This window comes from Stegostoma tigrinum, chromosome 8 (assembly GCF_030684315.1).
Source record: "Stegostoma tigrinum isolate sSteTig4 chromosome 8, sSteTig4.hap1, whole genome shotgun sequence".
In the NCBI taxonomy this organism is placed as follows: Eukaryota; Metazoa; Chordata; class Chondrichthyes; order Orectolobiformes; family Stegostomatidae; genus Stegostoma; species Stegostoma tigrinum.
The window spans coordinates 62,559,198-62,575,234 of NC_081361.1; the positions used below are offsets into that span (position 1 = coordinate 62,559,198).

At 42.7% G+C, this 16,037-nt stretch overlaps 1 protein-coding gene across 6 annotated transcripts in view; it reads right to left on the reverse strand.

Annotated features, from left to right (window-relative positions):
- faf1 (Fas (TNFRSF6) associated factor 1) overlaps positions 1-16,037 on the reverse strand; it is a 394,938-nt gene that overhangs the window by 329,916 nt on the left and 48,985 nt on the right. Inside the window, exon 2 of one of the 6 annotated variants that reach the window (XM_059647933.1) lies at positions 12,107-12,206. The exons of the other annotated variants lie outside the window; for them this stretch is intronic. Within the exon in view, the coding sequence (XP_059503916.1) occupies positions 12,107-12,155 (49 nt within the window). The 5' untranslated portion in view covers positions 12,156-12,206. The remainder of the gene's footprint in view (positions 1-12,106; positions 12,207-16,037) is intronic. 6 annotated transcript variants of the gene reach the window in all.

Sequence of the window (16,037 nt, forward strand, 5' to 3'; positions counted from 1 at the left end):
TAAATCTCTTCCGAATCCTTTCAAGTTTCTCAACATCCTTCCAATGGCAGGGAGATTAGAATTATATAGATAACAAAGTGTGAAGCTGGATGAACACAGCAGGCCAAGCAGCATCTCAGGAGCACAAAAGCTGACGTTTTGGGCCTGGACCCTCCTTCAGAGATGACCCTCTCTGATGAAGGGTCTAGGCCCGAAACGTCAGCTTTTGTGCTCCTGAGATGCTGCTTGGCCTGCTGTGTTCATCCAGCTTCACACTTTGTTACCTTGGATTTTCCAGCATCTGCAGTTCCCATTATCTCAGATTAGAATTACATGCAGTGTTCCAAAAGTGACCGAACCAATGTTCTGTACAGCAGCAACATGACCTCCCAACTCATATACACAATGCACTGACCAATAAAGGCAAGCATACCGAACTCCTCCTTTACTATTCTGTCTACCCGGAACTCCAAGGATCTATAAACTGACAGTCCAAGGTCTCTTTGTTCAGCAACAAGCCCCAAGACCCCATGGAGTTGTATAACAGATTAATGACTTGGAAATAGTGGTGGAGCTAATGGCACTCAAAGCTGTTGGGGTTGGTCAGAATAATCCACCATAATTAAAATCACAGAGAATATTGTTCTTTACTTGGATTAACGTTTTTGGTCATTAACTCCTTGAGCTAAACAAAAACAACTGCAAATGACTTCACTCCTTCAGCAGGGACATGTGTGATTTCCCTCACCATTAATACAATTGTTTCATACCCATTTTCTGTCTATTGCTTGCCACATCTCCTAAAATCCTCAGTTCTTCCCTTGCACCAAGCTTCCAATACCCTCTCCACTTCTAGCCTGCCACCCATCTCCAGAGTCTGAGTCGTCACTCTCTCCAAAGCTTTTGCTGCCTCCAACTTGTGACTGAAGATCCAGAGCTCAAATTGCACAAGTACATGAATTATTCAGCCTCTTCGAACAGAAATTATTGTTTTTATTTGTTGTCTTTGAACATAAGCAAACAGACAAAAAAGGAAGAGTCATCCAGACTCAGAACGTTAGCGAGCTCTCTCTTCACAGATACTGCCTGACACACTTAGATTTCCTTTATTAAATTTGCCTCATTCAGCAGTATTTCACTACATTAGGATGTGGAGGCCAAAAATCTCATCAGGCATTTTAACATTAGATTTCATTTCATTTTAAACTGTAATACCTGACCTGAGTGGCACCATTTTAGTGTAGTCTCTCCAACTTGGACTTGCAGTTGCTGTGCCCAGCCTTCCAACTTGAGGTTTCTCTTCCCCAGGCTGAACGCCCATCTGAGGTGAGCTCCAGCAAGTCCCAACCAAACAAGCCCCAGACTGCCAATCGACACTATCTTCGCAGAGAAAGCCAGCAGAAAAGCACAGGAGAGCTACTCAGCTCCAGGACAGTGCCATCCAGTGCTCAGCTTGGACTAATTCAGCAGCTCCACACACTGCTCCACTGACCAAGAAAGGGTGGGGAGCAAAGGCCTCAGAATCAGCCACAATTAACAGCCAGGAGGACGTGCAGCAAGTGCAAGACCTTGCAGTCAGCCAAAGAGACAGAACCCCACCGAGCGGACCCAAGAGGCAGTGGTGACCAAGAAGATGGGATATCACATAACCCCAAAAGAGACTACCAGCCAGTGGCCACACACAGTCAGGAATGAGCAAATGACAACCCTCCAATGCATATGCCACAATTTATTGCTCCCCCCAGTTGCGCTTAAGGTAGCAGTGGGCCACATTCTTGAATCACCATAGTCCTAACTCCAGTTTTAATTATGGGAATCAATGCTTCACTTAAAGCTGTTTCTCTGAAAGCTATCATTTTCAGAAACACGGTGGCAACTTTACGAGAAGACTTTTAGTGCAAGAAATTAAGTTTGTATCAAAGTTGAAATTAAAATCGTAACCAAATTCAAAGTAGAAAGATTCATTTATCAGACATAACTTGCTGCAAAATAAATTCTTAATGACATAGTCATGCATTTACAAGAAAACAACTGCAGAAAAAGTAGCGTGCAAATTATCAAAGGGTTTTCTTGACAGTCCTGCAAGAGCTTCTTTAATGTTGGAAATTCTACTTTTCCCCGCACTAAACAAAGAGGTGGGGTGGAGTCAATAAGCTCAGGCACATCATTTGGGAGTTGTAAACACACTTGTATGCTGGTATATTACAAAGAACAAAGAAAATTACAAAATGACAAGGTGTATAGCTGAATGAACTCAGCAGTCCAAGCAGCATCAGAGGAGCAGGAAGGCTGATGTTTCGGGCCTAGACCTGCTCCTCTGATGCTGCCTGGCTTGCTGTGTTCATCCAACTCTACACCTTGTTGTCTCCTCTTCACCTATCTTCTCCTCTATCCATCTTCTAACCGCCTCCCCCTCTCTCCCTATTTATTTCATAAACGCCTTCCCCTCCCTCATTTCTGAAGGAGGGTCGATGTCAAAAAGTCAGCCTTCCTGCGCCTCTGATGGTGCTTGGCAGGCTATGTTCACCCAGCTCTACACCTTGTTATCTCAGACTCTCCAGCATCTGCAGTTCCTACTATCTCTCAAAGAAAATTCCAGTACAGGAACAGGCCCTTTGGTCCTCCAAGCCTGCACCGACATGCTGCCCATCACAACTAAAATCTCCTACTTTTCCAGGGACCGTATCCCTCTATTCCCATCCTATTCATGTATTTGTCAAGACATCGTTTAAAAAGTCACTGTAGCATCTCCTTCCACTGCCTTCCCTGGCAGTGAGTTCCAGGCACCCACCACCCTGTGTAAAAAAAAACTTGCCTCATACATCACCTTTAAACCTTGCCCCTCACCCGCGACTATTCCACCCTGAGAAAAAGCTTCCGAATGTCCAGTTACCCCTCAACCTCCATCATTCCAGTGAGACAACCTAAGTTTCTTCAACCTCTTCTCAGAGCTAATGCCTTCCATACTAGGCAACATCCTGGTAAATATTTTCTATGTCCACTCCAAAGCCACCACATCCTTCAGGTACTGTGGTGACCAGAACTGAACACAGTATGCCAAGTGAGGTCTAACTAAGGTTCTCTAAAGCTGCAACATTATCTGCCAATTTTTAAACTCAATACCTCAGCCGATGAAGGCAAGCGTGCCAGATGTCTTGTCGACTACCTTTTCCACCTGCGCTGCCACTTCCAGTGACCTGTGTCCCTGTACACCCAGGTCCTTCTGCCTATCAGTACTCTTAAGGGTTCTCTCGTGCTATCTACTTGATATTTTCAATTTGGATTAGACCTTCCTAAACGCATTACCTCACATTTTTCTGGATTAAACTCTGTCTGCCATCTCTCTGCCCAAGTCACCAACCGATCTATATCCAGCTGTATTCTTTGATGGTCCTCATCACTATCTGCAATTCCAACAGCCTTTGTGTCATTGGCAAACTTAATCATCAGACCAGTTATATTCTCCTCCAAAATCCCTCCATTTGGAAACACACCCTTCCAAAGCTACCCTCTGTTTTCTATGATCGAGCCCGCTTCTTAGCTTCTTACCCATCTTGCAAGCTCACCTCTAACCCTGTTTGACTTTATCTTGTGTATCAGCCTGCAATGAGGGACCTCATCAAATGGTTTCACTGAAGTCCATGTAGAAAACATCCACTGCTCTACCCTCAATCATCTTCATCACTTCCTCAAAAAACTCAACTAAGTTAGTGAGACATGACGTCTCCTTCACAAAACCATGCTGGCTCTCACTAAAATGCCTGCTGATTTCCAATTGGGAGTAGATCCTGTCTCAAAGAATCCTCTTCAATAATTTCCCTACTGCTAACACAAGGCTAAACGGCCTGTAATTAACTAAATTATCCTTGCCACCCTTCTTCAACAAAGGAACAACTCTGGCTATTCTCCAATTATCTGCTAACTACCCTGTAGCCAGTGAGGATACAAACATTTCCCTCAAGGCCCCAGCAATTTCCTCCTTTACCTCTCTCAGTATTTTGGGGTATATCCCATCAGGCTCTGGAGACTTGACTACCTTCATGTTTTTCAAGACTCCCAATACCTCCTCCGTTTGATCTCAACATGACCCAAACTATATACCCACCCTTCCCCAGACTCATCTTCCACCAAGTCCTTTTCAATAGTAAATGCTGACAAAGCATGCTCATTTAATGCCTCATCCGTTTCTTCTGGCTCTATAAATTCCCTTCCCTACCCTCGAGTGGACCAACCCACTGCCTGGCTATCCTCTTGTTCTTTATTTATGTATAAAAAGCCTTGCAATTTTCCTTAATCCTGTTGGCCAATGACTTTTCTTGACCCTTTTTAGCGCTCCTGAATTCTTGCTTAAGTTTCTTCCGACTTTCCTTTCAACACCCTTGCTTCATGGTGTCCCCAGCCTCCTAGCATTGATAAATGCTTCCTTTTTCTTTTTGATTAGGCTCACAATATCTCTCCTTATCCAAAGCTCCCTAAACTTGCCATACTTATCCTTCATCCTTGAAGGAACGTGCCGGTCCTGAGTTCCCAGCAACTTACATGTGAAAGCCTCCCACATAGGCATGACGCCAGAAATGCTGACTGCAACTCAAAGACATTTGTTGTGAGCAAATTTTCTTGAGAGCCTTGCTGTTTTCGCCAATCACCACTGAAATAACTGCAGAGAGGCCGGTATTCCATCACCAAGTCACCCTTTATTTACATGTGCGCAGTATGTAGGCTCTGACCAGCCAGCTCCAAGCCAGTCACCAGACTGAGGAGGCATTCTGAATCTCAGGTTTTGTCAGCCAAGAATCCTGATCCGCCCAGGTTAACTACCCCAATGAAGGATCCCAGTCAATGAGATCCACCTGGCCATGATTCCAATCGCAACACTGGCAAAACATGCTGCATTAGCCAAAGGTTGATCAATCAAGCATCTATTATTGGAAAAGTATTGGACTCAATTATAAAGTATGGTAATAACAGAACATTTGGAAAATCACAATCTGAACAAGCGCAGTCGGTACAATTTCATGGAAGGGAAATCATGTCTGACTCATTTATTAGAGTTTATTTGAGAAATTCTCAACCAGATTCGACAGAGGGGAACCACTTGATGCATTGCAGTGGAATTTCCTGAAGCATTTAATAAGGTACTTCCCAAAAGGTTAAGTCATAGGATAACAGCCCACAGTGTTGGAGGTAATACACTGGCATGGATAAAGAATTAGCTAATGGGCATGAAACAGCAAGTGGGGATGAGGTGTTCTTTTTCAGGTTGGCACCAGTGGTGTTCCACAGGAATCAGTACTGGAACCACAAGGGTTCATAATATATATTGATGACTGGGAGGAAGAAAGTGAATGTATTGTAGCCAAATTTGCAGATGACACAAAAATAGATAAGAGAAATATAAACAGTTTACGGAGAGATACAGATAGGTTAAGTCAGTGAGTAAAAGGTTAACAATTGTAGGAAAATGCAAAGCTGTCCATTTTGGAAAGGACAGCAAAAGAACAGACTATTATTTAAATGGAGAAAAACTGTAGAAAGCTAGGATACAAAAAGACTTGATGTACACAACACAGACACGGATCAGCCATGATCCTCTTAAATGGCAAAGCAGGCTTGAGAAGTCGAACAGCCTACTCCTGCTCCTATTTCTCATGATCTTATGGGAAGTCCTTACCAGACTGATTGGGGAATGTTCAAAATAAATTGGCAGGGAGATGGTTACCTATGCAAGTAGTCAGAGGAAGTGGAACTATGGACAAGACAAATGACAGAAAGGAGACAAAAGAAATGGTAGGCAGTGGAACAAAATGAAAGTTTCAACCAAGGATACAGTAAAAAAAAGTTACCGCAGATGGGACACAATGTTAAAATCTGCTGTAGACTGCAGTTGTTCAAGAAAGCAGCTCACCACTACTTTCTCACGGGTAACTAGGGACGGGGAATAAAAATTGCTGGCCAGCCAGTGGTGCCTACAACCTACAAGTGAACTTAAGGAAAGACGAGCTGCAAGGCTTTATGCCTAAAGGCACAAAACATTCAAACAAAAATGGACGAATTAATCACACAAATAGATATAAAAAGGTACGATATGGCTGGGATTACAGAAACAAGGCTGAGGGAGACCAGGGAGAGGACCAGAACATCCATGCGTTTTCAGTATTTAGGAGGGGCAGACAAAAAAATGCAGAGTTGCATGACTGATTAAGGAGACAATAGACAATACGTGCAGGAGTAGGCCATTCGGTCCTTCAAGTCAGCACCACCATTCATTATGATCATGGCTGATCATCCACAATCAGTATCCTGTTCCTGCCTTAACCCCATAACCATTGATTCCACTATCTTTAAGAGCTCTGTTCATCTCTTTCTTGAAAGCATCCAGAGAGTTGGCCTCCACTACCTTCTGGGCCAGAGCATTCCATACATCCACCACTCTCTGGGTGAAGAAGTTTTCCTCATCTCTGTTCTAAATGGCCGACCCCTTATTTTTAAACTGTGTCCTCTGGTTCTGGACTCACCCATCAGTGGAAACATGCTTCCTGCCTCTACAGTGTCCAATCCCTTAATAATCTTATACATATCAATCAGATCCCCTCTCATCCTTCTAAACTCAAGTGTCTACAAGCCCAGTCGCTCCAATCTTTCAACATATGATAGTCACGCCATTCCAGGAATTGACTTCGTGAACCTACGCTGCACTCCCTCAATAGCAAGAATGTCCTTCCTCAAATTTGGAGACCAAAACTGCACACAATACTCCAGGTGCAGTCTCACCAGGGCCCTGTACAGCTGCAGAAGGACCTCTTTGCTCCTATACTCAATTCCTCTTGTTATGAAGGCCAGCATGCCATTAGCTTTCTTCACTGCCTGCTGAACCTGCATGCTTGCTTTCATTGACTGATGTACAAGAACACCTAGATCTCATTGTACTTCCCCTTTACCTAACTTGATTCCACGCAGATGGTAATCTGCCTTCCTGTTCTTGCCACCAAAGTGGATAACCACACATTTATCTACATTAAACTGCATCTGCCATGCATCCGTCCACTCACCTAGCCTGTCCAAGACACCCTGTATTCTCACAACATCCACCTCACATTTCACCCTGCTATCCAGCTTTGTGTCATCAGCAAATTTGCTAATATTACTTTTAATGCCTTTGTCTATTATCATTAATGTATATTGTAAACAGCTGCGGTCCCAGCACCGACCCTTGCGGTACCCCACTGGTCACCGCCTGCCATTCCGAAAGGGACCCGTTTATCACTACTCTTTGCTTCCTGTCAGCCAGCCAATTTTCAATCCAAGTCAGTATTTTGCCCCCAATACCATGTGTCCTAATTTTACTCACCAATCTCCTATGTGGGACTTTATCAAAGGCTTTCTGAAAGTCCAGGTACACCACATCCACTGGTTCTCCCTTGTCCATCTTCACAGATACATCCTCAAAAAATTCCAGAAGATTAGTCAAGCACGATTTCCCCTTCGTAAAGCCATACTGACTCTGACCTATCCTGTTACTGCTATCCAAGTGAGTCGTAATTTCATCTTTTATAATTGACTCCAGCATCTTTCCCACCACTGACGTCGGACTAACCGGTCTATAATTCCCTGGATATAAACATAATGTACAATCTGTGTAAGCATCCATGAGGGGTGGTATTTAGACCACGTAATTGTTGAGGTGCTGTTGGGAATGACAGTATACAGGAAATCAGAGATGCACACAGGAAAGGTACATCTGTAATTATGGGTGATCTTAATCTACATATAGATTATGTGAATCAAATTGGTCAAAATACCATTGTGGAGGAATTCCTAGAATGTGTACAGGATGGTTTTCTGGAACAGTACATTGAGAAACTAATGAGGGAACAGGCCATCTTCGACTGGGTATTATGCAATGAGAATGAAATAATTGGCAATGTATTTGAGAGAGACCCTTTAGGGATGAACAATCAGAAAATAATCAAGATGAACAGCAAGTTACTTGATCCTGAGATTCAGGTTTAGAATCTTAACAAGGCAAACTTTGATGGTATGAGGCAGGAGTTGACTGTAATGGACTGGAAAAGGAATGACAGTGGGTAGGCAATGGTTAACATGCAAAGAAGAAATGGGTGAAGTACAAAAAGTGCTGATTCCTACCTGACACAAGTACACAGAGAACAGTGGTCAAACCATGGCTTATAAGGGAAGTTAGGGGCAAAAAAAGCAGGTTGCAAGTTGGCAAGAAAACTACAGACCTGACAATTGACAGCAATTTACAAATCAACAAAGGAGGATCAAAGGATTGATTAAGAGGCAAATAGAGTTTTACATTAAAAATGTGAAGAAAATAAGAACTCACTGCTTCTATAGGTTTGTAAAGAGAATAAGATTGGTGAAAACTTCTCCTTCAACCTTTCTCACTTTCTTCAGATCAAATGGATGGCCATGGGTACCCAAATGTGCCCCAGTTATGCCTGTCTCTTTGTGGGGTACATGGAAAATTGCATGTTCTACTCTAGCCCCAACCCAAGACTTTCTCCAGTACTTCAATGACATCATCGATGCTGCATCCCTCTCTCATCGAGAATTCTTCAAATTAATCAATTTCGCTTCCAATTTCCAGTCTGCTCTCACCTTCACCTGGCCAATCTCTGACTACTCACTTTCCTTCTTCAAAATCTGTTCCATTTCTGAAGGGAAATTGGCCACCAATATCCACTTCAAAACCAACAACTTCCACAGTTATCTTGACTATGCATTCTTGCACCCTGCTTCCTGTAAAGTCTCCATTTCATTCTCAGTTCCTCCATCTCCATTGCATCTGTTCCAACGATGCTAACTTCACCTAGGGGCCTCTGCAATGTCTACCTTCTTCCTCAAACAAGGATTCCCCTGCACTGTGGTTGATAGGGCCCTCAACCGCATCAAAACTATCGCCTACCCCTCAGCCGAAACCCCCTTCCCTCCCACAAAAGTGGTAGGGACCCCTCATCCTGAACTAACATCCATCCAGCATCACATCCAAAGGATTATTAGCTGTCATTTCCACTATCTCCAGTGGGATGGCACTACCAGGTACACATTCCCCTGCCCTCCCTTATCAACCATCTGTACAGACACCTGGATCCACTCCTCCTCCGCTGCCAACATTTCCCCTTAACCCCCTGGCAGCTTCCCTTGCAATCGAAGGTCGAACACTTGCCCATTTACTTCCTCTCTCTCACCATCCAAGGCCCCCCACACACCTTCCAGGTGAAGCGGCACTTTACTTAATCTAGTCTGCTATATTTGCTGTTCACAATGTTGCCTCCTCTACGTTGGAGAGATTAAGCACAGGCTCAGTGACCACTTTGTAGAACTCGTATGTTCAGTCCACAAAAATGACCCTGAGCTTCTGGTTGCCTACCATTTCAACTCGCCACCGTTTCCTCTGGTCAACATCTTTGTCTCAGCTTGCTGCAGAGTTCAGCACAAATGCAAGGACAACACCTCATTTCCCATTTGGGAGTTCTGCAATCTTCTGGACTCAATATCCAGTTTAATAATTTTAGGGTCAGTGCATCTTCTCATGTCCTTACACTAGGCCTTGTCATCACATGGGTTGCTACCACTAACAACCCATTGTCAGCTACTAATGGTCCTAATTCTCCCATATTAACCTTTACCCATTCCTTTCATCTACCCAACTGTTTTACTCTCTCTGGGTTCCATCTCCACCTATCGTTTACACCTTCCCCTTCACACAACACTATCTTCAGGGTATACATGAATCTTTTCCTAGCTCCTCTCAGTTCTGAAGAAGGACTCAAAATGTTAACTTGTGCTTTCTCTACACTGATGCGACCAGACCTACTGAGGTTTTCCCGCAGATTCTGAATTCTAGCATGCACAGTTCTTTGGTGATTTTTGTTTACTGTAATCAAATGTCCCTTACAGTCAGAAATAAGGGAATTTTGTAATAGGGAACAAAGAAATGGCTGCCAAATTAAATTCATACTCCACTTCTGCATTCACAAAGGAGGGAACAAATAATCTGCCAGAAATGATGGGGAGCACAGGGTTTATTGAGAGGGAGGAGCTGAAGCAAATCTGTATTAGTAGAAAAATGATGTTAAAGAAATTTATAAAATTGAAAGCTGATAATTTACGTCCCAAAGTACTTAAAGCAGCAGCCCAGGAAGTAGTGGATGCATTGGTGATCATCTTCCAAGATTCTTCAGACTCTGGAACAGTTCCCACATACGGAAGGATAGCTAATGTAACCTCACTTTTTAAAAGGGGAGGTAGAGAGAAAACAGGGAATCACAGAGCATTCATTATCAAGGATTTTACAGCAGAGCACTTAGAAAACAGTGGGAAAATCAGATATAGTCAGCATAGCATGCTAAACAAATCTACTGGAATTTTTCAAGGATATAACTCGCAGAATTGATTGGAGAAGTTAACTAGTGCGATTTATTTGGACTTTCAGAAGGCTTTTGATAAAGACATGCAAAAGACATCATTGTGTAAAATTAAAGTGCATGGTACTGGGGGAAGTATTTTGAGATGGATACAAAATTGGAAACAAAGAATAGGAATAAATTAGGGTCTTTCTGAATGGCAGGCAAGACAAGTGGGATACCACAGGAATCAATATTAGGATAAGTTAATCACAATACATGACAATAATTTAAATGTAAGAACTAACTATAATAACTCAAAATTGTCAGGTAACAAAGCTGGGTGGAAGGGTGAGCTGTGAGAAGGATGCAGAGACATTGCAATGTGATTTGGACAGGCTGAGTGAGTGGTCAAATAATGGCAGGCACAGTATAATGTGGATAAATGTGAGGTTATCCACTTTGGTAGCAAAAATAGGAAGGCAGGTTATTATTTGAATGGCTATAAATTGAGTGGGAGGGAAGATGTTCAACGAGACCTGGGTATACTTGTGCATAGTCGCAGAAAGTTTGCATGTAGGTGCAACAGGCAGTAAAGCAGGCAAACTCTACGTTGGCTTCAGAGCAAGAGGATTGAAGTACTGGAACAATGATGTCTTGCTGCAATTCAACAGGGCATTGGTGAGGCCACATGTGGATTATTGTGTGCAGTTTTGATGCCCTTATCCGAAGGAGGGCTTTCGTGCTAGAGGGAGTGCAACGAAATTTACCAACTTGATACCTCTGGATAGCAAGATTGATGTATGAAGAGAGATTAGGTTGATTAGAATTATACAGAGTTCAGGAGAACAAAGGGGAATGTCAGACAAACCTTTCAAATTCTAACACAGCGAGTTAGGTTAGATGCAAGAAGGCTGTTTCCAAAGGTGGGCGAGTACAGAAACATGACACATAGCTTACAGATATGTGGTAAATGTTTAAGAGAGAAATGAAGAGAAATTTCTTTACCCAGAGAGTAGAATTCAATACCAGAGAAAATGGTGTCAAGAAAGAGGATGTGATTCCGGTACTGAGCTCAATGACCAGCCATGCTCATACTGAATGGCGGAGCAGGCTCAAGAGGCTGAATGATCTACTCCTGTTGCTTTCTTCCATGTCTTATGACTTAAGCTCTTTCCTGGCCTTTCTTTTTTATTCACCCTCTCAGTTGCCCAGTTCTTTGTGGTCTCCACTTCTTTGAAGCCAGAGTTTAAATGCAGATTAATTTACTAATTTCCTTAACTAGTCAGTTAAGTTGTTTGGTACCTCAAAGTAGATGCTATTTTTCTGTCCCACAAACTCAAATCAGAAATTAAGACAGCTTTACATCTGCAACAAAGATAGAAGGTATTATGTCTACGTGTGATAGATTTTCTGATTTTATCAAAAAAATGCTGCAAAGGGAATCCAAGACAAAATGTATTCTTTGAATAAAGGAGTCAAGGGAAGAGAATAATTGTACTAAAATACAATCATAATTCACGCCCCATTTTGAAATAAACCACTGTTCTTATTTTCACATAGAAGTTTTTGTTTTATTCAGATACTTAAATCAGAAACTGGGAGCAATTAGGAAAGTTAACAGGCAGAAAGGACTAGGCTTTAGGAACTTCTTTGTAATATAAGCTAAGAAGCCAAGAGAAAGAATACAAAATTATCACAGAATCACCATTTTGTCAGAAGGTGAAATTACAGATCTACGTAGATTGTTTACTTACAGAATAGTGAATTGCCTGGACAGAGTGCCTGTTGGGAAGATGTTTTCATTTGTAGGAGAGACTAGGACTCGAGGGCACAGCTTTACAGTAAAGGGAAGACCTATTAGAACGGAGATAAGGAGAAACTTTTTAAGCCAGAGAGAGTGGTGAATCTATGGAATTCACTGCCACAGAAGGCTGCAGAGGCCAGGTCATTGAGAACATTTAAGACCGAGATAGATAGATTCTTGATTATCACGGGTTACGGGGAGAAAGCAGGAGAATGGGGCTGAGGAACTTATCAGCCATGATAGAATGGCGGAGCAGACTCGATGGGCCGAGTGGCCTAATTTCTGCTCCATGTCATATGGTCTGAGGGTTCCAATTTACAACAACATGCACGTACATATCAAATTTTAAACCCAAGAGGAGAGAGGGCAAGAGGTAACCAAAAGATACATCAAAGATGAATTTGAAAGGAGTCTAGCACATCAGCACAAACAAAAAAAGGTCGAAGCATTTGCAACAATCGTCAGCCAGAAGTGCCAAGTTGATGATTCATCCGTCTGCCAAAAGAACCCAGCATCAAAAATGCACACCTTCAGCCAATTTGATTCACCCTACATGATATCAAGAAATGGTTGAAGGCACTAAATATTGGTAAATCTAAGGGCTCTGACAATATTCCAGCAATAGTGCCAATGACTTGTGCTTCAAAAACTGCTGTACCTTTAACCAGGTTGTTCCAGTACTATTATAACACGAGTAACTACCCAGTAAGGTACAGAATAAAAACCAAAAAGAACTGCAGATGCTGTAAATCAGGAACAAAAACAAAATTGCTGGAAAAACTCAGCAGGTCTGGCAGCATCTGTGGAGGAGAAAACAGAGTTAACGTTTTGGGTCCGGTGACGCTTCCTCAGAACGGTTCTGAGGAACGGTCACCGGACGTGAAACGTTAACTCATTTTTATCCTCCACAGATGCTGGCAGACCAGCTGAGCTTTTCCAGCAACATTGTTTTTATTCTAGCAAGGTACAGAGTTGGCCAAGTATTTCCTGTACAAAAGAAGGGGGACAGATCCAAGCCAGCCAGTTACCATCTGCGAATGATCATGAACAAAATGATGGAAGGGATTGTCAATTATACCATCAAGCAACACTAACAATAATAAGAATTAACAATAACCTGTTCACTAATGTAGAGTTTGGGCTCTGCCTGGGACATCAGCTTATGACTTCATACAGTATTGGTTTAAACACAGACAAAAGAGATGGACCCTGGAAGTGAGTTGAGAATAACTGCCTTTGGTATCAAGGCCACTTCAACAATGTGGCATGAAGGAGTCAAAGTGAATCTTGGGACTTAGCAGGAAAACTCTTCACTGGTTGGAGTCATACCTAGCACACAGAAGATGGCCGAGTTAAGGTCCAGGGCATCACAGCTAAAGTTCCTCAGTGTAGTGTACTAGGCCAATGGCCTTCTCTCCAACAAGGTCAGAAGTAGAGATGTTCAGTGATTCACAACTCTTCAGATACTGAAGCAGTGCACATTCAAATGCAGCAAGGCCTAAACAATGTAAAGGCTTCAAATGATAAAAAGCAAGTAACATTCACGCTACACCAGTGCCAGGCAATGATCAGTTCCAACAAGACAGAGCATCTTAGCATTACCCCTTGACATTCAATGGCATTACTATCACTGAATCCTTCACCATCAACCTGAAAGTTATCACTGACCAAAAACTATACAGGACTAGCTATATAAATACTGTGGCTATAAAAGTGGATCACAGGCTGGGAATCAATGCGTAATACAATGCATAATGCACCTCCAGAATTCCAAAACCTGTCCAAAATCTAAAAGGCATAACTCAAACATGTCATGCAATGCTCACCACTTTTCTGGATGAGTGCGGTTCCAACACTACTCAAGTTGCTTGCACCATCCAGGACAAAGCAGCACATTTGACCAGCACTACATCCACAGTCATTCATTCCCCCCACCATCAAAAAGCAATAGCAGCAATGTGATCTATGAGATGCATTGCACAAATTCACTGTGGGTCCTTAGAGAGGAACCTCTCCCATCCCATAACTTCTACCATCCAGAAGAACAAGGCAGCAGGTATCAGTTTCTCTCCAAGCAACTTAACACCATTATTGGAAATTTATTACCATTCCTTCACTGTTTATTGGTCAAAGAACCTGAAACTCCCTCCTAATAGCATCGTCAGTATACTCGGGAAAGGCAGCTGACCACCACCTTCTCTAAGCAAACAGAGATGGGCATTTAAGTCCTTGGCAAGTAGATGTAAGGAGAACATCCTAGACAAGTAGGATTAAGGAGAATACTTAGACATGTTATATGCATATTAAGAGCAAGGGGTAACTAGGGAAAAAGAACGTCCACTCAATGACAAAGGAGGAAATGTACCTATGGAAGTGGGTGAGGTCATTAAAGAGTACTGCACATCACTATTCACCAAGAAGGATGGCACAGATGATGGAAAGATTAGGATTGGATATATTGATATTCTGGGACATGCCAATATTAATGAGGAAGCATCGAGTGTCTGGAAAAACATGAGGGTAAATAAGCTGCTATAGCCTGATGGGATACTGAAGGAGGCAAGGGAGGAAATTACTGGGGCCTTTGTATCTCGTCTGTAATAGTGCGGTCCCAGAAAACTGGAGAAGAGCTAATGGGAAATTATAGGCTGATGAGCCACACATCATCTGCATCGACTGGAGAAGATTCTAAGGGATGGGATTTACTTGCAGAGGAGGTCTTCAGTCACAAATTTGATTGAGCTTTTTGAAGAAGTGACAACGATGATTAATGAGGAAGGGTTGGGCAGTGGATGTTATCAGCATGAATTTTACTAAAGCATTTGACAAGGTCCCTCATGGTAGGCTGGTTTAGAAGATTAAGTCTCATTGTATCCATGGTGAGTTGGCAACTTGGATATGAAATTGTCTTCTATGAGAAGCCAGAGGGTAGTTATGCAGGGGTGTCATTCTGACTACAGGTCTGTGACCTCCGCTGAGAACTCTTATTTGTAATATATATATAGACAATCTGAATAGAAATGTAATTGGTCCAATTAGTAAATTTGCAGATAGCAAGAAAATTGGTGGAATTGTGGATAGTAAGTTATCCAAGAATACAGCAGGACATAGATCAGTTAGAAAGTTAAACAGAGAAATGACAGATAGCAGACAAGTGTGAGGTAATGCATTTTGGGAGATCAAATGCAAGAAAAGAGTGTAAAGTAAATGTCAGGACCTTTTGAAGCAAAGGTTATGCAGAGAGATCTTGGGATCCAAAACCATAGCTCCTGAAGAGACAAGACAGGTAGATAAGGTGATAAAGAAGTATGTTTTCCTTCATCAGTTGTGGCACTTATATAAAAGTTGGCAGAACATGCCACAGATGTCGAAGACTTCAGTTAGGCCACAAAAACAAAGCTGCTGGAAAAGCTCAGCAGGTCTGGCAGCATCTGTGAAGGAGAAAGCAGAGTTAACGTTTCGGGTCTGGTGACCCTTCCTCAGAACTGATGGTGGCTAGGTAAACATCAGTTTAGATGTAGAAAATAGGGAGGTGGGTGTGGTAGGGAGTAAATGACAGGAGAGAGCCCAGAGAAAGACAAAGACAGTTGGACAGACAAAGGTGTTGCTAACAATCAGGCTGGGAGGGTGAATAGTTGTTAACGGGGACTGTTAGCGACTAACAACGGGGGTGTGCAGTAGCAAGCCATGTGGTAACAAGGCCTGGTGTGTGGGGTAGGGGGCTGGGACGTGGGAGAGTTTAGACTCCAAAATTTATGAACTCGATACTGAGTCCAGAGGGTTGTAGGGTGCCCAAGCACAATATGAGGTGTTGTTCCTCTAGCTTGCGTTGAGCTTCACGAGCACACTGTAGCAAGCCAGAGACAGAGACAGAGTTGTTG